Here is a 19,523-nt window from a genome sequence, read left to right as displayed (position 1 = left end):
TCGACTTTTACCCGTCCACAAGAAGCTCCGCGAGATCTTTCGGCTTGCGTCGCAATCCATGACAGGGAAGTGGTGATTTAAGGTGCCATCGAGCAGACAGAGAATACAGGCAGCGATCGTTTTTATTAATAATAATCTTACTTGCGTCGCACAATTTCGAACGCGATGGCCCTTCTAGCCAATCACGCCGTTCGAGCACATTGCGACGACGCTTACATAGAAAAACATACTGAGAAACGAAGCCTCTGCGGAGCTCTCAAACATCTAAATACTTTACCGCGCGTCGCGATCGCTAACGCCTATGGCCAGCCACCCGTGGTAGCGCTTAACGAATTAAACAAACCCCAGAGGGAAGGTATCAACTATGAAAGCAACAATAAACATCCAACGCTCTGCGCGCACAACAAACGCCTCATTCGAATTCAACAAAAATGGTCCTTGCCGCTTGGTAGCCGCGAGCTAGCTTTACAATCGGTCGGTTTTATAAAAATATACATCTACTTGTGATCTTCGCACGCTGATACTCGCGACGCTCTCTTTACACGCTGCTTCGAGGGGATCCAAGTATACGAAGCTGCTTTTAAGGCACACAGTTCCATTTCACGTTGAGCATACTTTTGATAGCGTACGGTGCGTCGAAGGGGACAATGGCTACCTACGCGACTATCTGGAAGAGCAAGCAGGTGTCTGTCGAGTGGTTCGAGTCACAACTGTTCTCTCCTTTCTTAATGGACTTTGTTCGCAAAGTTCCCGTTGCGTGAATTTCATCGCGAGCGTTACTCGTCGAAGCTGATCGAGACAGTTCTGATTGCGGATTGTTTACATGTGTCGAAGCCTGCCCAAGTCCACCATCGAGTGATTTTTGATCAATTCGAAAGATTTTGTTTTGGTTGAAAGGTTGTGGTATTTTTGGTGTATTAAAACTACTTGGTGGGTTGTGGTAATTTCAGACGTTTCATGAAGAGTTTTGTTGAATTGTAAAGTTTGTTTAATTTTGCAAGAATTAGGGGCCCATTTTTAATCGGCTTTTAAGAGTTTCTTTGTTCAGAATTTTGTTGCTTTTGCGAGTCTCCAGATCTAGGACGTTGACTATCACTTTTTTGCACTTGATATTGAAAAACCTGCGGATGCAATAGAAAATGCGTTCGCTGATCAAAATCACTCGCGGTACATAAAAGCGTTACAGATGTAGCTTGTTTGGGGTTTCGTGTTAAATCTATATAAATTACTGATAATATTATCACAGTAGCGTGCGAAAGTTTCTGGAAGCGGTTACACTTTTCTGCTTTGATCTTCAGAGGCGGGAATCGAATTTTAAATAATACACGATGAAAATATCGTGAGAAGGAAATACAGATTTAGGTAAAGGACACTTGTTACCATTCTTTGGAGGACATTTTGAAGTGCGCCTATTAACAATATTCAATTTTAAATGTGTTAAGGAACTACGTCCAACAAGTATTATGGTTTAATTCGAGAGGTATCTAAATAAATTGAAGTGAATAAGATAATATTTAGAAATTAATTCCAATACAGTAATTTTTTGCAAATTATAATTTCTATTTTGTAACTGCAAAATGACCTTTTTACGTCACACACCATAAATAAATATCGCCGCAATATATCGAATTATCATCATATCACAATTTCTATTTAACGAATCTGGTGTCCAAATAAATTTAGCATTTTTATAATCGCGATGCTAAATACTAAAATTTTCTTAAAACTTGCCGATACTCCCGGAAATAAAAGAAATATTCTCTACATCTACGTCTGTCTGTCCTTCTCATCGTATTTTTAAGTGTTAGCTTATATTAATTATTTAAAATTCGTGTGACTTTTCCCTTCTCGAAAAGAAATACGAGCTCCTATATTTAGAAATTTTTGCACACCACTCTATTACGAATCTATCCTCGCGTGGTCATATCGTGATAAAAAACTATAACTCTTCAAGTTCTAATCGAAGATCGGGTCAAATTGTATCGTTGTACGCTGGAAAACTGCGAAAGCACATGGAGCAGGTTGGAGGAATTAGCCTATCGTACAGCTTCTGTTACGTTATTTTCATCTCCGAACAAAGACTCTGATACTATGCATAATACCGAAGTGTTATCTCGAGTTACGTACAGATAACTGAGCGAACAACCGCGAAGGTGTCGAAATACTTAAGGAGACCCATGACCCTTGGCCTTCGTAAAAAAATAATGCTATATTCATATTTAGCGTGGGGCAGTAGCACGATCGTTTAATAAAAAGGAAAAATAAACAATATTCATTCACCGCAGGCTGAACAATTGACCTGGAACAAAATTTCGCTCGCCACAGAATTCAACAATCACTAAAAAGAATTCTCGAAATCGACCAAGTCGAGATGCTCATGTTTAATAATTGATTAAAATCGTCGAGGCAAAGGAATTCGTGGCAAAGGAATCTTATTTCAGACCAATCGTCCAGCCTGAAGAGCACTTCAAGTACACTCTGCATAATACTAACTTCAAGCCCACGTTGCTGTTTGCACGCGAGACAAGTGGAAATGCAATTAAAAAAATACTTAATATCTGTCATCGCTCGACCATGCCACTATCCCACTTCAAGCATCAGTATAAAACCCCCTCTTCGCGTCCAGCCTCGCTACGTAATCAAACTACTTCGAGCATCATAAGAAGGGAATCCTATTTTTCAGGCTAAAATCATAGCAAAATTTGGAATTTTTATTTTAAGAAACCAGCGATTCGAATCGCCTGAAATTTGAACCACGTTTTTGTGCATCTTTGAAGAAAACATGGTCCAAATTTCAGATGAATCGAATCGCTAGTTTCTTAAAAAAAAATTCACAAAGTTTTCTACGTTTTTAGCCCAAAAAATAGGATTCTCCTTTTAAGATTCTTGAGATTCGAATGCCACTTGAAGTGATTCAAGACGGGGCAATGGCACGGGTCCCCTTGGAAGAGAAACATGGTGGATTTACCCCAGCTCCAATTCGTCGGAGTCGTCGGAGAGATCGCTCTCGTAGCCAGCTGGCGCGACTTGCGACATCTTGCTCATCCTCATCTTGGAGCCGCGCGGCCTGCCGTGCTGGCCGTTGGCGTCCTCGTGGGACACTTTCCTCTCGCTCTCGATGAAACGGCTCGTCTCATCCTTGGCCGGTGTCACGAGATCGATCTCCTCGATCGTGGCAGCGAGCTTCTGGAAGAAATCGGTACAGAGACACTGCGCGGCTAACCGAGCGCGACGTGCCCGTCGATTTGACGGTTAACCGCAGGCGAGCGTGTTCCCCCGCGCGAGCAGGGAGAAGGAAAAGCTGCCGAAGTACTTTCCACGATCCCGTTTCATTACTTCGCCTCTTCCTGGCCGACGAGGTGGTCTCGTTGTCGGCTGGGGAACTCCACAACCTCCCGCGAAACACCGTTTCAGTTCATTTTAAAATCCCACTTCACGCAGCAGTATACCTAGGACCTTTATGTCGCAAGGGGGTCGCGGAAAAATTGTTAGACGAATATTCTGCGTCGCAAGAGAAAATTCTGATTTCAATGTAAGTTCGGGCGAATGTAGAGCACGGTGGAGTGTGAGAAGAGGAAATTCATTTCTCCGCGGAAATTCACTCCGAACGGGTGGAATCCAGAGTTGGGCATCAATTTTTATTCGAATAATTTCGAATAAGAATTGCGGATAAAACGAAGTTGTTCGAGATTGACGAATAATTTTTTTTTCGAACAAATTTTATTCGAATAATGCCCAACTCTGGTAGAATCAACCCTTAGCTTCCGTTTCGTTAATGTAACTTTGTAACGGCGCGAGACAGAAGAAAAATTCAAATTTAAGAATTGTTGAGTTCCTTATGCTCTCTGGCACCGCCGAAAGAAAAATGAAGTTATATTGAGTAATTATTTTTCGAGGTATTAAAGTTTCTATTCCACCGTTATGTCCAGCGATTATTTCAGAGCATCGAAGAAAAAGATTAAAATCTAACGAGATACTCACTTGCGGCGTGATCAAGTCGACATTTTCTACGTTGGAAGACGTTTCGAGATTCAGGAGTGATTTATCTGTCCACAGCGACGAGTCCATGGTCAAATTCGTTAAATTTGAAGTGTTTGCAGGTGTTTCTGGGCTGAAAGCTCGCCTGGCTAAAGGGGAGGTCGTCGCCGAACTCGAGACGGTTGTCATCTCGGAGCTGCGCCCGGGCGACAACGTGGAAGAAGCCGCTGAAGAAGGTGTCTCTTCCGAATCCACCAGGCCTTCGTTTATCAACTCCTGGCCAATATTGATATCCTACACGACGAAACCATAAGGAAACAGTTTTTATTTATTTACTAAATATAATTAATAATACTTATTACATATAATTTACTAGTCCATAAACCGTGCGAAGAAATTTATTTAGAATAATTTTTGTATTAAATTATTTATGATTTTTGCGGTTCTTTAGACCACTACAGACGAAATGGCGAACATATTCTCCTTTAAACATCGATGGATCTGAAATATAAAATGATATTCTTCTAAAATAATGTTGCCATTATGGGCTGACGGGCCAAATTTTTTAATTTCAGGAAAATAAACAATTTATGGCACTTTAAAGTTAAATGAAAATTGTCATGCCAAGTTTTTCTCTGTAATTGTGCATAATAAATTAGTTAAAGAAAATATAAAAAATGGCCCGTCAGCTCATAATCTATCGGTGTTTAAAGGAGATATCATGCTAACCATCTGCAATGTTCTAAAGAACCTCAGATATCATAAATAATTTAATACAAAAATTATTCTATAAAATAAATTTTTAATAAGTATTCTGTTTTACATTTTTTAATCTACCTACCCCTAAAAAAATTCAAAATCATTCATTTTCGCCACGACTAAACGTATGTAACCCCTTAAATTCTATAATCTTTCTCTGGTACTTTCAGGAGGCAGAATATGAACTTCGCGTCCAGTCAAACGCCAATGCTAATTACACTACAAGACAATGGTAACTGTAGAATATTCCAGGCAACTGGGCACAAATGAATAAAGAGCAAACTAAACTGTTTCAAATGTTCCATACCCCTATCCTCAAAATACAAGTGCACTTTTGTCTTTTAATTGTTCATTTTTTGCAAGACGGTTTTAGGATATGTTAAAATTAATAAAAATTGGAATGATTCTGTAATTATTTCGAGGAACACGGTTCAATTATTCTCGAGACTTGTACCAGGTTAAAGATTGTTGGTTTTTTACTTCGTTTGTTATGAATCTCATCAGGCTTACCGTGTCCTCGTTTTTCTCGAAAAGATCGACTCTAGGAATCGGCGAACCCTCGCGGCGGGATCTCCCGTAACTCAGAGCTCGTTCTTTGTAGCCTCTAACTTTAGCCACCAGGACTTTCCACTGAGCTACCCATGTGAGCTCTGCGAATCTGTTGCAAGCCTCGGCGCTCCATTCACGCTGTCTAAATAATGGGAACGAGAAACACAAAATCAATCGCGAAATCTTCATAGCAATGCCGACTGCGATGATAAGTCCTTCGTTCAAAGGACAATTTAATTGGTCAATTTAATATATTATATAGATCTTTCTGAATTTTTAATTTCTAAGAATCCAGTACCGAGCAGCAATGCTCACCGCAAAATACCTTTATTTGAGAGGACCTCTTGGAGATCAGCCACAACTTCGTTACTGATAAATATTTTGAAATAAAAAAATTATGAGATACTCTCTAACATGCGCAATTTCAAACAAGAAAACACTTTTTGAAAAAGGTTTTACAGTTTTTGCGAAAAAAATCCCAAATATCATTCTTTTGTCGGCATCCACACATTTATAATTATATTTTGGAAACATGAAAAATACGATTCTATATAAAAATTCGTGGAAAAACAAATTAAGCAAAACTTTCTCGTCAGTAAACCTCTCGAAAAGGCCTGACTTACTCAAAGTAGCATTTTTCAAAAACATGTCACGCAGTATTTACTATCCATCGCCACAGTAAAGAAAATTATTTTTGATATCAACCCCCCTGCCCAACATTGGCAACTGTAACGCCTCGAACTGCGAAGTTGCGCGTACCGTAAGTGTAATAAACATGCCAGTCAATTGGCAAGAAACAGTGGACCTTACGCTCACAAATGTTGCTTTGTTCCAACAACTTTGTGCTTGCATGTCACTAGAAACACTATACAGTACCGGACAAATGATTTCTCTTAATCCACTTAAGTGCTTCAATGTATTAACATTAAATTAATTGACTAGGGGATAAGAGGGTAAATAAATTACCTGAACAAATTCAGCAACTTCTAACACAAAGTATATATTTTGAAATAATAAACAAAAATGTGAGTGATACTTTTTATAGGTGAATAAAATTTTCAAAAAAATATATAAGTGGCAAAGAGGTAGAATTAAAATTTTTGTGAAATAAATGTATATTTTTAGTAATATTTAGTAATATTGTCTGATGTTTAAGGGGCCCATGGGACTGACTTGCTATCGGGTAAGCTGACACCCTGCAGAAGCGTCCTGGGCTCGAGATTTCGAGATTCAGCTGGTCAACGTTCAGAGTTGCGCAATTGGCATCGAAACATTTGTGCCTTCGATGCAAGAAATACCTTCTGTAATTTCCCTCGCGCTAATTTTACACGTATTACCGTAACCAGGCGGACAAGCCAGAATGGAAAGAAACAAACAAACGGAGCAGACGTTTGTGTAAGAAAGCGTGTCGTTGACAGTCTTTTTGAAGGTGAAAACGGAACAAACAGAATTCACGAGTGACGCGAGTATCATTCGAGCTAAGACACTAAGGTGCAGTGGAATCTCCCGTTATTTCAACAAATAAAAACACTTCTGTTCGGACGAGAAAATTCTTAGATAATTTTCTCTCCTAACGTTCATCGTTTGGATTTTCTGCAAAACTCAAGGCCGTTCGGATCGGTTCGAATCTGTGACGTAAGTTTAGAATTTTATCGAATCTGTGACGTAAGTTTCGAATCTCTTCAAATCTGTGATATAAGTTTCGAATCGCTTCAAATGTGTGACGCAAGTTTCGAATCGCTTCAAATCTGTGACGTAAACTTCGAATCGCTTCAAATCTACGACGTAAGTTTCGAATCGCTTCGAATTTCGTTAGCCATGGTCGCCAAGCAAATAAATAAGTAAAAAGCTTCGAGAGCTTGGAAGCCTTAGATATTTTCGAATCCGGGTTTCGAGAATTTAAAAATTACATTGAAACCCACCCCAACTCGCGACATTCTTCAATTAAAATTCTTGTTTCGAATAAAATTCAAAGCGATTCGGATCTTCACAGTATCGAATAACATCGAACCCGCATCCCTTTGACCACTGAATCGTGCAAACTTCAAACGCATTCAATTCCACGCGAAATTACCCTGCACCTTTATCTCGACGCATAACAACACGAACTCTTTCGTCCTTTGTTTACCACGAAACACGAGGCTCCCCCGGAATTCGAGGGTGAATCCCGCGACGCAGAACCGTACGCGCGAAACACCCCCGTTCAGCGTGGCTGAAGACACTTTCCGGGCTATCTTGCGTTCCATTTATAAACTGCGCGAACACACAACTGTGCACATGCGAGAAAATGAAGTGGACGATGAACGTTAGACCCGTCGACGATGGCTAGGAAGGTCTCAGTCGTATCACAGGCCTCGTGGCGAACAATATCTATTAAAGAGACAAAGGAACGAAGCCGTCGACGTAACAATAAAGACAACTGACAACTACCAGCCTTGAGTTCCACCATCCTTGCGATCGAAAGCAAGCTTTCCACGACGAACGTCAAATTAATCGTTCGCAATTGGGAATACAAATTACAAAAATCATACAAATAATAAAAATCACAGAAACTGAAAAAGGGGTCAAGTTCGGAAACGGGTGAACGTCGAAGTGTTTTCGCGATAATTTTCTGGAAAACAGTGAGGAGCGTCGAACGAGCAGAGGCGTTGATTTCGCGACTTTCGCCGCGGTGGCTTGATGCAGTTAACGTTAATGAACGTGATAGCAGGCACGTGTGTGTTATTTATACGTAAGTACGCATTTCTATCGCCACGCCGTGGTCGGTTTTAGAGCGGTGGTGTCAAGTGGAATTTCGTGTGTCAAAGAGGAACGTGTTATGTACCGGGCTCCTCGCTGAAAACTGGAAACCTGATCGCCGGTAAAAAGTGTTTCTCACCAGCTCGTAAAGCAACGACTGCCATAGGGTATATGTAATCTTGTTAATTATCATCGCATCGTAATGTGTTTTATAATTAACAAGTAGTATTACTTAATATTCAATTAAAATCGAATACGCAATATAGATTGATTATCTATGCAAATTGAAAGGTGTATAAACTAGGAACTTACTTTTAGCTTCAATCATTCAAAACGATCTGTATCCTCGAAGTTCAAAGGATTATTTGGCATTGCGATGTAAATTTATAAATTCACGTAGTGCCTTCAATATTATGGAAACTTTGCGTTTTATTTGTACTTTGTGGGTTTTAATCGAATGCACGATGGAAGATTTCGAAAGCTCTCGTTTCTAGCTGTACCGATGCCCGAAATTTTCCTAGCAACAATAGTGTAAACACGGTGCTGGTTTATTTGACAAGTAATTTGGCAAAACATGCGGATTCTTTGAGGCGTACTATCAAATAGTTTCCGAGTAAACACGTACGTACATATTTCACGGATGAAACTATGCTTCCTAGTTATGAAACTAGGAAGAAGAGATCAGTTCTCTTCTCCGACGCTCTTTTAACACAGTTTTTATTTAAACTGCTGTTTTTATATCGCGAAGAGGAATCTCTAAGAATTCCAGGCGTCCTGTAAGGAAAGTGATCACTGAGATCGTTGGCATCTTCAATTGAAGGGTCGGATGCAATAAGGGGACTAGCGCTCGAAAATGGGAAAATTAAAGTCCAAACGCTAAGAAAGATTCGAAAATTAAATGTTGTTAAACTGAAACTTTTAATTAAATATTATTACATCTGTTAACATAAGGGTTTTGTGCATATATTTTACGGCTTCGCTAGAGTTTTCTAAAGTTATGTTTTAAGTTTCATAACGATCCATTAATATTTACTCAAGTTATCGCAATTTATGTTTAAAGAAATAATGATTTTGGACGATGAAAAATTTTTTATTTATAATTTTTAGCTCGAATAGTAATGATTTGATAAACAAACTGTAAATAGCAAAAATGTGTGTCGTGTCGAGCTTTACAACACTGTATTTTTTAAAATACAGTTTGACATTTAATTTTCCAATCTTTTTTAGCGTTTGGACAATAATTTTTCCCCTTTTTGGAGCGCTAGTCCTCCAATTTGCATCCGACCCTTAATTATTAAGGGTTGTTTAACGCGACTACCCCATTTGTTAATTCTCTTTTAAATTGCTGCGTGGCTTCGTTCCGCTTCTAGTTGCCGTGAACAATGTTCGTAGATTCGTTTAGTCGTTGAAGAAGACCTCAAAGGCCACTTTCGATTCAGATAATTGTAGTGCTAGGAGCGGTTAAGTTAATTTGCTACCAAAGATGGTGCTCATGGAAGCAACAATGCTGGGTTCAATAAACTATTACCCCCTCGATAAAAGTCGGGCACCGCGTTGTTTCACTTAGTTTATTTATTTACACTTTTAAGACTTTTCGGACTTTTCAGACTTTTCAAACCGATCGAGAAATGTTCACCCGTGTTACAAGCATCGCTCGTTTCCAATATCAATAAAATATGATCTCGAAAAGTATACTTTCTTGGAACACTGTTGAGAAGAATCTAAATCCATCGACTCCTTCTATCATCACGTAACGCTAACAAGGGACGGACCCGAGTTGCCTGACTTTGATATTAACTTGCTTTTACAGAATGATAGCATGCAGATCCTCGATGCTATTTTGGAAATCAATTGCAAGTCAACCCTTCGTGGTCACACCTTCTTATAATCGCAAATTGGTCACATGGGGTTCACTGCATTTTTGTATTTCTGAATCTTTTAATTTTTCAGTGATAATTGTACATTTGTAATACTCATACTCTAATAGTCTTTTTCTAGAAATGTAAATTTTGATACGATGATCTTTTTTATTAAAATTCACCAAATATTTAAACATTAATATTGAACTCTAAAAATATACAGAAATATTGTCAAAGAAAAAAAATAATTGCCTGAGGTGCGACACACCGTTTGTGGCCACGAAGGGTTAAAATCAAAGTCGGACAATTTGTCACCTTCCCTTGCAAGAACAGCTCATTGAAACATTTCGTCGATTTCAAGCAGCTGAGAAAATTCAGTAGCTCGCTCGGGATTTAATCTTGGGGGGGAGGGGGGCTGATTTGAACGGAGAAAAATATTTTTCATGCAAATTCACTAGGTGATTATAAAAATTCCATTTTTTCTCTCATTTTACAAAGCTCTTGAATTACTTCAGTTGTGGTTAAATTAATCTCCTTTCTCCCTTTTCTTTAGGGGGTGTCCTTTGCCCCTCCCTCTGAGTGCGCCACTGAGACCAACTAATTACGAAACCCACCCACATTCCCTTCGCTCCTTGACGCCCAAATGACATTCAAATTAATCACTCGACCTGCTTCGCAAACAATGCTATCAGTGATTATTGAAATGAATACAGGGATGCTGCGAAACGGGGAGAAAAGGGACAAGCCATAAAGCGATCGGCGAGCGAACTGTTCCACGCTGATAGCGTATCGACCAAGGTGTTCCCCGGTGCTGAAGAGAGAGCATCGCTTCCGCATCGGGCGGCATCGAGGCTCGCGAACGCGCGAGCGAGAGAGAGAGAGAGAGAGAGCGACCTGCAACGGAAATAGAAAGCGTTTCGGAGTGGCCTGCGGGTTTCTGGCAACGAGGCACTCACTCCTCGGCACTGCCCTCGAAAGCCGGTCGTGTCGCGTGTAACCGAAGACCGTAGGCACCGCGGTAATTCCAACTCGAAAACCATCGTGTGTGCATCACTTCGAGGTTGCGCCCGTGATTAGCTGTTCCGCGGCACGCAACGGCGAGCCCCGTTGGTATTCGGTCAGATTGATTAAATTCGCATTCGGCTGCTCCACCCCGCTACCGCCCGCGCGATCCAGTCCAATTCTGATCGTTCACGGCATTGCGAGGATGATTCAATTTTTGCGCCATCGGCGGCCCTGATCAACGGGACTGTACGCGTTTCAGGGGTTATATCTAGTCAGCAGGCCGAAAAGAGGCGAATGTTTGTGAATTTTTTTTTAAAAAGCGGAAGCATATATTTTTACAGGAGTTTTTGCACTTAAACGAACAACTTTTAAAGAACATTTGGTATTTTTTTTGTAGAAAAATATTCCCGTTTATAATAAAAACACAACGACATCTAAGAAGCCTTTTTAAAATCGGTGAGCAACGTATCCAAAAAACTACTGCACCAATCTTTCTGAAATTTTATGAGCTTATTTGTTATATAAAAATCTACCGAATGGCGGAAGGATTTTTTTTCCATTGTATGGTTTCGATTTTATCAACGAAAAACAGCCATTAATGATAACCATGAAGCAATTTTTCGTTAATATAATCGAAAATATACATTGAAAAAAAAATCCTTCCGTCATTCAGTAGATTTTTATATAAAAAATAAGCCCACAAAATTTCAGAAAGATTGCTGCAGTAGTTTTTTAGATATTAAACGGCTTCTTGGATGTCGTTATATTTTTATTATAAACGTAAATATTTTCTACAAAAAAATTACCAAATGTTCTTTAAATGTTGCTCGCTTCAGTGCAAAAATTTCTGTAGAAATATATGTTCCGCTTTTCCAAAAGAAAAATTTCGGCCTCATGACTACAACCCCTTTCGTTTTTGCCGAGAATGAAGCATTTCTGTTTCAATGAATCACAAAGAAATAAATTGAAGCTGGGGATTGTTCTTTGACACGACGTTTATTAGCATCGTAAGCTTTAAAAAAAATATGTTTGTTTAGTCAAAAAGAAGCATTATGGATGACGCTACAGATGGTTCGTTAATGAGGCTTTTTAAAATAGTTTCTTCTGCTTGGTTTTCGATCAAAACGACTGCCAAGTGCCCTTAAATCAAGCGACCCTCCTGTGGCGAAGTGGACGGGGTGCATCGGCACGAGGCCTTGCAGGTCCATTCGCAATATTTTTTTCATTGATTTTTTCCTTGACAAATGGTATAAAAATATCGGTGTCCGCAGGTAGGGGTACCTTTGTACGGGTATGATACGTAGTGACACGCGTAAGCGGGGATCTTGATGTATACAGGGTGTACGGTAACGAATAGTAGAAAATAAAATGAGTCATTTTACGCGGTAAAATGGGGCAAAAATCGGGAGTAACAAAATTGCGGCGGAGGTTCCTTTTTTCAGTTGTTAATCTTTGGTTATTGATGACGGCTGAACGAGGCGTAACTGACCTACGCGACGCGAGCCACTGATCGCCGACTTGCCGTGCTTCAGGCGTTTCCGATCTGAATCTTTGAAGAGCAGGTAATAGCTGGGAAACGAAGCCTCGACCGCGATTCTGTTACTCTTGATTTTCGTCCTATTTCGTTGCGTAGAAGCTACCATTTCCAAAAGGGGCAGTTGCCCACCCCCCTTGGCTTTAGAGAAAATCGCTTATTTTTTAAAACTGATCTGTATTAAGTTTAAACGAAAAAGGTGAATATTTTTAAACTTCCGCTTTAAATTTTTAATTAAATGGCATTGCAAAGGGGTTTTAAAAACAAGTGGGCTACTCGACTCGCGCTGCTTTTTCATTTCTATATTTTTCTTTACTGTCACCCCAAAGTTGCCCCTCCCCTTAAAAATAGTCTGCGAACGCCCTTGTCGTTGTTTACTATTTGCTGCTGAGCTACCTGTACATGTTAGGGGTTTTGCAGATGGTGGTGTAAAACTTTGCAGGTTTACGTTATTCATTGAATTGAATGAGAAATAATTGAAGAGTCCTTGCAAACACTGTAAGTCCCAAAATTTAAAACGAGAAAATTTTATCGGATATAAGGAAATATTCTATGTGCCAATAGTAATATAGTATAGAATTTGCTTTTTGGCACTTGCAGTGTTTTCTTGAAAATAATCGGGGATTTTTGAGAAGATACGAAATCCCGTGACTAAGTAAATCTATCGATTTAAATGAATATTACAAAGTTGCACCAACTTTTGTGAATTTTATACGCTGCTTTCACTTCCTTGCCAAGTAGCGGAAGAATAAAACGTGATTTGTATGCCACTAAGAAATTCTGGTTAAATAAAGATAAATTGAGATTGGAAACTGGCGCTCTGCCATACGTACACGCTTCAACCGATGAACTTGTAAATTATACCGTGAACTTTGCCTGTGCATGGTGCAGCACGGCGAGTTGAACACAACTGCGAAGCGTTTTGCGCGCTTTCCTAAAGCTTTATCGCTGACTATACGCTGCAATTACACTGCGCCAGGAGAATTACATCGTTCCCAGACAGACAGATCGCGAGAAAAATCGAAAGTGAAACTGCGAAACGGGGCGGATAAAAAATCGTGCTGCGGCTCCATTGATAGAAATACCGGAAGATAATAAAATTTAACTTCGAGGACGACTGAATATTATACGCGACGAATAAAGTAACTTTTACTAAACAGCGCGAATAATAAAGAAAGAAGCATTTACAAATCTGCTCTCTATTAATCGATGTAACAAGAAGCACTTCAGCTTTCATGGACTTTGAGTGACACTGATTACTTTCTTGTTTCAAATAGATATCCTCGTTTACATAAACCGGCTGTAATATGGAGCTACTCGTACCAGTAGTCTCGGACGTTATATGTAAATACACATGGCCAATTCCAAATTACAAGAAGTCGGTTTCAAAGAAGAGCTCCATTGATAGCCCTTCGTTCAATATTAACATAAACGGCATTCATAGTACGTGGAGTCTGTCCATCAGGTTTTGGAAGAATCCAGATGGTAAGAAGCAGAATTTGACATGGTAAAACCATTATGATAGACGTGATGCCGCCTATTACAGTTTTTCTTTAAATAAGCTGACTAATACGAACAGACAAAAGCAGCTGAGACTGGTAATATATATGTAGGTGACTGCAATCAGGGGCAGATTTGGGTATACCTAGGATAAGTTGGCTGCAAATTTTAGGGGCGACAAATTGTGAGAGCGGTAATTTTTGAGGAGTAGCAAATTCTGGGGAGCGGCAAATTTTCGGGTGTGGCAAATTATAGGGAGCAACAAATTTTAGGAGGCGGAAAATTTTGGGGAGTAACAAATTTTGGGGAGGAACAAATTTTGAGAAGCGGTAAATTATAGGGCGCGATAAATTTTGGGGAGTAACAAATTTTCGGGTGTGGCAAATTTTGGGGAGGAACCAATTTTGAGGAGTAGCAAATTTTGGGGAGTGACAAATTTTGGGGAACAGCAAATTTTGGGGAGCGGAAAATTTTGGGGAGTAGCAAATTCTGGGCTGCGGTAAATTTTGAGGAGTAACAAATTTTGGGGAGTAGCAAATTTTGGAAGGCGAAATTTGGAAAGGTTTAAACACAGAGGCTTGAGACAACTTTAAAAAAAAAACTTTTTTTCATGTAGCAAATTAGCAATGACTCAGATGTAAGTTGCCATATTTAATTAATTTTGAAATTTCGCGAAAAGGGCAGCAGACGCCTGTTAGCCTAAGGGTGCGAAACCTCCAAATCCGTCCCTGACTGCTATAATTAAATTTTAGCACTCTAAAGAAACAGTATGACCTCGGACTCCATTCTACACTAAATGAGTGTCCAATGCACCCCTTATTTTTTAAGCCAGTATAGTTATTAACATTGGTTGCATTGAATGAAAGAACGATGTAATGTTTGGTAACAGGAAAAAGAATCATAAACCCTGTGGTATTGTGCCTGAACATGTTGAGCTGCACGGTGGAGGAAGCGGAACAAGCAAAGATACGATTTCAATTTGCAGTGTTCAATGCTGACGTTAAACACTGGGAGTACTGTCACGTCAGCAGAACGGTACTCGAATTGAAGTCATGCCCAGACATCGTTTCCTTAGGGTACAGAGACTTGTCCATAGTCGACAGGCATTTAAAGAAGAACGGGGAAGTAGTACTGATGGTGAAGATACAGATAATCCAGTGCGAAAGTGAGAAGCACAACTTATCGCAGGTAAGTGTGTCTGAAGTGATAGCGACGAAGAATAATTCTAAAGCCTAAATAAAAAGAGCCATAAATTCTGAATCTTTGGAAAAAGTATTTCATCTTTAAAATAGATAATTATAGAATTTTAGTAATAAAACATAGAATTTTCAAATCTAAAGTACATACTTAGAGACCTCTATAAGATGGGTATCACTTTCAAACGTATTTCAATCAGTTTTGATGAAGTAATTTTTTAAAGTAAACCTCTTTTCTTAAGTAACACCCAGAAGGCACGTTAAAGACGACTAAAAGTAAACGAATAAATGAGAACTAGGAACTATGTTTCAGGATATGGCCAGATTGTTAAGACATCCACATGGCGCGGACACTAAATTAACATGTGGGGATTTAAACAGCACAGAAATTCCCGTCCATAGCAGTATAATTGCCGCGCGTAGCAATGTTCTAGCTGAAATGATTCTGCCTGTAAGCGCATCAACAGCAAAGCGAAACTCGATGGCGGACGCTGTAGAAGATAAAATATCAGATACACGAAACCCGCAGGAAGAAAGGATGGTTGATAAAGGAAACGGACGTTTAGAAGTATGTGCGAGGCGTTACTCTATACCCGCTTTAAAAACATGTTGGAACTAATCTGTTGTGAACTAGAGGACGAGACTGCTAAATAGATCCTACTCTAAGAATGTTTGCCAAAGCCTTAATATTAACACAGACACTAATTTATTATACAGATTTCATAATTTTCTATAAAGCCAGTTTGAGTAAGTTGTGGCGCTCACTGCACTGTCATCCTTTCTTTTGTAAGCTATTTTTAAAATGTTAAACTAACAATTTTTTCACGAGATTATTGCCTTTTCTTACGAGCAAAGTTTATTTTAACTGACACTAACTTCGTTAGACTCATAGGTGAGTACACAGTGCTACTATAATAGATTTTCCAATATACAAACTTATTACAGCATTGCGTGTTAAAAATATTTCAGGATGGCTACATGTTCTCGCTGGAATTGTTAGGCCTCAGTAAAGAAGTGGCAGAAGAATTGTTACGATATATATACAGCGACCAAGTAGACAATTTGGATTGTTTAGCTCCACAGCTTCTATCTCTAGCAGAACGTTTCTGTTTGCAAGGTACTGTACTTTATAGAGCGAGACAATTAATTAAACGGCAACGCTAAGTCAATTACAAAGTAACGTTTAAGTATTTTCTAGGACTGAAAGAGCTGTGTGAAAGGAACCTCATCGAAACAATAACTTCAGAAAATATAGCAAGCAGGCTCTTAGTCGCCGATGAATTTAGTTGCGATGCCCTTAAAAGGGCAAGTTTAGCGTATTGCGAAGAAAACATAACTGTACTCAATAAAAGTTTGGCGTGGAAAATGATGGAACACGTAAATCCAGAATTATTTAACGAAGTTTGCGAAGCCAGCCTCGGCAGTTCAAGATCAAGTAACATGGATGACAGTGAACTAAGCAATTAGTGTATTTTTCTATGTATATACAAATTAATATGATCACGAATTCCTATAGATTATTGTGAACATTATATAAACGAATGCTCTTACTACCACTTGGTAGATTTCTCGGGAATATAAAAAGATCTTCGAATGGATCTGTATGGCGTTAATTATTCTATAAAATTAGACCGTAAGATGTGTAATCAATAAAATCTGTGATACTTTCAAATAATTACTATAAATTTAATTGGAAATCAACTTACCGTGGTTTAATGTTAGCTAAAGAACATTCCACTGCCTGCAAACGTAAGCTCAGGAAGTCTGTTCGAAGCTCCAATACACAGTCGATTTGAACTACTTCGTGATCCCCGTAATCCACGAAGTACACTTCGCATTGACCATCGTCGGGGTCGGAAATAACTTCAGCTCTGTACCATCGTTCATCGAAATTGTATTTCGCTGCAACTATTTGACCAAGCGTTATCTAAAATCAAATCGTGTAACAATAACAGTCGTCAACATCCTCCATCATGTATTTTTAGTAACGTTTATATTAGGGTGTTTCATATTATAGGGTTAAAATTAAAATATTACATTTTTTTTACTTTGCTCATGATCCGATTCCTATTAATATAACAAAAATAACTAACAAATTTCAGGAAGATTGAGTAATATTTAGAAGTTGCACACTTTGCACACTAAATAATATGTAGTAGGCTAAGGAAACACAATTTCCAATGATAATTATTTATATTCTCAAGTCTTTAAAAAAGAAACTAAACTTCAAAGACTGTAAAAAAAATTTGAAAAATATTCATGTCTGCAAGTTCCTTTTTCTCCTAAATAATCATACAATCATATAATCATTTTTAGGAGAAAAAGGAACCTGCAGACATGAATATTTTTCCAAAATTCTTTTACAGTTGTGTTTGGTTAATCAAAAGACAACTATCCCGCAACACTCCACTTCTCATTTTTTATTAATAACTTGGATATGAATTGACATACAGTGAAACTCAATGATGTCAGATATGTAACATTTCCGTATACGAGTTTTTATTGTAAATGTAATAGTTCCTGCGTAATCGTATTCCAAAGTCAAAGTGTTACTACCGCCCCATGTCTACCCTAGTGATAAAACTGTGCAACCCCTAAATATTAATAAATTTGTCTGAAATTTGGCATACAAATCACTTAGATGAATAGAACCAAGGGGGCGAGCAAAGTTACATGAAAATAGCACCTTTGGAAAATTAAAACACCCTAGTTTACGTACAACAGTAAAACGTATAATAGAGTTTTACTTATACCCACATTTTTTAACGCATGTAACTCATGGCTCTCTTCTTCGTTGTAATACGCAGTCATTTCAGACACTAATTTGTCTAGAGCTGTAATTCCAGGACCAATGACTTGAACCCAGAATTGACTAGGATTTTCCATAGCAGACACATATACCTCCATAATGCCATCGGTAACTGGAAACGAAAGCGTGCAAGCATTTTAAACTAAATTAAACGTTCATAATTCCAAAGGACAAATATTATTCGAGTTATTCAGTTATTACTTTTCAACGATAGAGGCTCCGCTGGTTGCGAGTGTTCGGTCGCGTTAACTGCGGTGTTACGAGGAGACAATTTACCCCTAGGCAACCTCGCCGCAGAGGAGGCTTCCAAGTTTGCGCGAGCTTCTTTCTCTTCGCGAACTTTGTCTTCGATTTGCAGTAGAGCCGCGGCGATTTGTTCCGCCGTCCCTTTTATTATAATCCTCCTTTTGCCATCTGTAAGACACTAGTACCAGTTATTACAATTTTACAAGCATAAGATCAGAGTGCATCGCGCTTATATAGAAAATTAACATACTTGGATCGTAAGGATTATAGCTGCCTTCGATAGTGATTTTAGCGTTAGTAGTCGTCTGTATTTGTTGTACGGTCGCACCGCCTTTTCCTATTATCCAGCCACATGCCTTTTGAGGTACGAATATCTCGTATGTTTCTATTATAGGCTGATTCGCGATTATAGATTTTATCAATTCTTCGGCCAAATGTACGCTCTCGTAAGTCCCTCTTATGATACACACACGATCGGGGCATTCGATATTATCTTCCTTAAAAAATATTTGTGTTCCTGTCTTGCTTTGTACATCCTTTATCACCGAACCACCCCTTCCGATAACGGCAGGTACAAATTGCCTAGGTACTTTACATTCTATTGAGATTCGCTTTGCAACTTCTATATGGTTTCTTTGGGTATTTATATCCTCCTCGTCCTATTTAATCATACGGACGATTGAATCGAAGCATCGATGAATACGTATTTCTTTTCATTATTTCGATCTTACCTTTTTGTATAATAAATATATTAAAGCGATGCCGACACCTGTTAGAGAAACGCCAAGTAAGATTGGCAATGTAAAATGTCGCGGAACCCACTTCATTTTATATCGTAATTTGCCACAACGGTGTTCTGCCTTTCGCAATTCCTTATTCACGTGTAAGTTATGTTTGATTCAAGCGTAGAACATGCCCCGGAGTTGTTGTGATAGTAATACTTCATAACCTTGAAATCTTTCTTGTGAAACACATTTGCGGCGCGAGATGTAGAAAGTACCATAAAATGTTGAGGCAAATTTAAGTACACGTTTAACGAGCTATGCGATAGATTTTCGTTAAACTATCCTGTCGGTCTGTTAATATCAGCAGGTTTACGAGCTCGAATCGGGAATCGTATTTTTAAAACCGTATTGTTACCAATCCTGAAATGGTAAATTTTTCAAAAATACGGATGCCACGTGTATGCGGATCGCAAATATAAATTGTCTGCATGGAGCTTTCATTTTTTTATTAATATTCAACACCCACTAATCGTGCGAACAAATGGACGTAAGATGAAATGTTAATTAAACGTAATTGTAAAGTTCGTTAATCTCATTCGTTATGTTGGCGCGACTGCGGGAAAG

General features: G+C 38.9%; 2 protein-coding genes across 5 annotated transcripts; one reads left to right on the top strand and one right to left on the bottom strand.

The window, feature by feature from the left end:
• Positions 1-104: 104 nt before the first annotated feature.
• On the bottom strand, positions 105-19,476 carry Papi (tudor and KH domain containing protein papi). 3 transcript variants are annotated; one of them, XM_076807258.1, is made up of 9 exons: positions 18,906-19,476; positions 18,425-18,833; positions 18,130-18,342; positions 17,877-18,040; positions 16,826-17,046; positions 5,248-5,428; positions 3,982-4,272; positions 2,969-3,183; positions 105-1,121 (listed from the first exon to the last, which is right to left on the bottom strand). In XM_076807258.1, exons 1-9 carry the CDS (start codon positions 18,999-19,001, stop codon positions 1,004-1,006), a joined length of 1,908 nt encoding a protein of 635 aa, XP_076663373.1. In that variant the 5' UTR covers positions 19,002-19,476; the 3' UTR covers positions 105-1,003. The 3 variants fall into 3 exon arrangements, with proteins under 3 accessions (XP_076663373.1, XP_076663372.1, XP_076663374.1); XM_076807257.1 differs by having other exon boundaries at positions 2,969-3,186; positions 18,906-19,474; XM_076807259.1 differs by lacking the exons at positions 105-1,121; positions 2,969-3,183 and adding an exon at positions 3,212-3,456 and having other exon boundaries at positions 18,906-19,473.
• On the top strand, positions 6,488-16,794 carry LOC143366309 (TD and POZ domain-containing protein 2). Of its 2 annotated transcripts, none has more exons than XM_076807261.1 (6): positions 6,488-6,921; positions 13,701-13,908; positions 14,813-15,111; positions 15,433-15,687; positions 16,089-16,236; positions 16,318-16,794. In XM_076807261.1, exons 2-6 carry the CDS (start codon positions 13,731-13,733, stop codon positions 16,584-16,586), a joined length of 1,149 nt encoding a protein of 382 aa, XP_076663376.1. In that variant the 5' UTR covers positions 6,488-6,921; positions 13,701-13,730; the 3' UTR covers positions 16,587-16,794. The 2 variants fall into 2 exon arrangements, with proteins under 2 accessions (XP_076663376.1, XP_076663375.1); XM_076807260.1 differs by lacking the exon at positions 6,488-6,921 and adding an exon at positions 7,529-8,017.
• Positions 19,477-19,523: the final 47 nt, after the last annotated feature.

The sequence above is a fragment of the Andrena cerasifolii genome, chromosome 2, assembly GCF_050908995.1.
Source record: "Andrena cerasifolii isolate SP2316 chromosome 2, iyAndCera1_principal, whole genome shotgun sequence".
Taxonomy (NCBI): domain Eukaryota; kingdom Metazoa; phylum Arthropoda; class Insecta; order Hymenoptera; family Andrenidae; genus Andrena; species Andrena cerasifolii.
This window is presented reverse-complemented; position numbering and strand designations above follow the sequence as displayed.

Excerpts from the sequence above, each read along its gene's own strand:
- LOC143366309 (XM_076807261.1), top strand. The coding sequence starts at position 13,731 with ATGGAGCTACTCGTACCAGTAGTCTCGGACGTTATATGTAAATACACA. Across the intron at positions 13,909-14,812 it reads GTTTTGGAAGAATCCAGATG|GAAAAAGAATCATAAACCCT; the intron begins GTAAGAAGCAGA and ends GTTTGGTAACAG. Across the intron at positions 16,237-16,317 it reads AGAACGTTTCTGTTTGCAAG|GACTGAAAGAGCTGTGTGAA; the intron begins GTACTGTACTTT and ends AGTATTTTCTAG.
- Papi (XM_076807257.1), bottom strand. The coding sequence starts at position 19,001 with ATGAAGTGGGTTCCGCGACATTTTACATTGCCAATCTTACTTGGCGTT. Across the intron at positions 18,343-18,424 it reads CTATAATCCTTACGATCCAA|ATGGCAAAAGGAGGATTATA; the intron begins GTATGTTAATTT and ends AGTGTCTTACAG. Across the intron at positions 18,041-18,129 it reads GGAGCCTCTATCGTTGAAAA|TTACCGATGGCATTATGGAG; the intron begins GTAATAACTGAA and ends TTTCGTTTCCAG.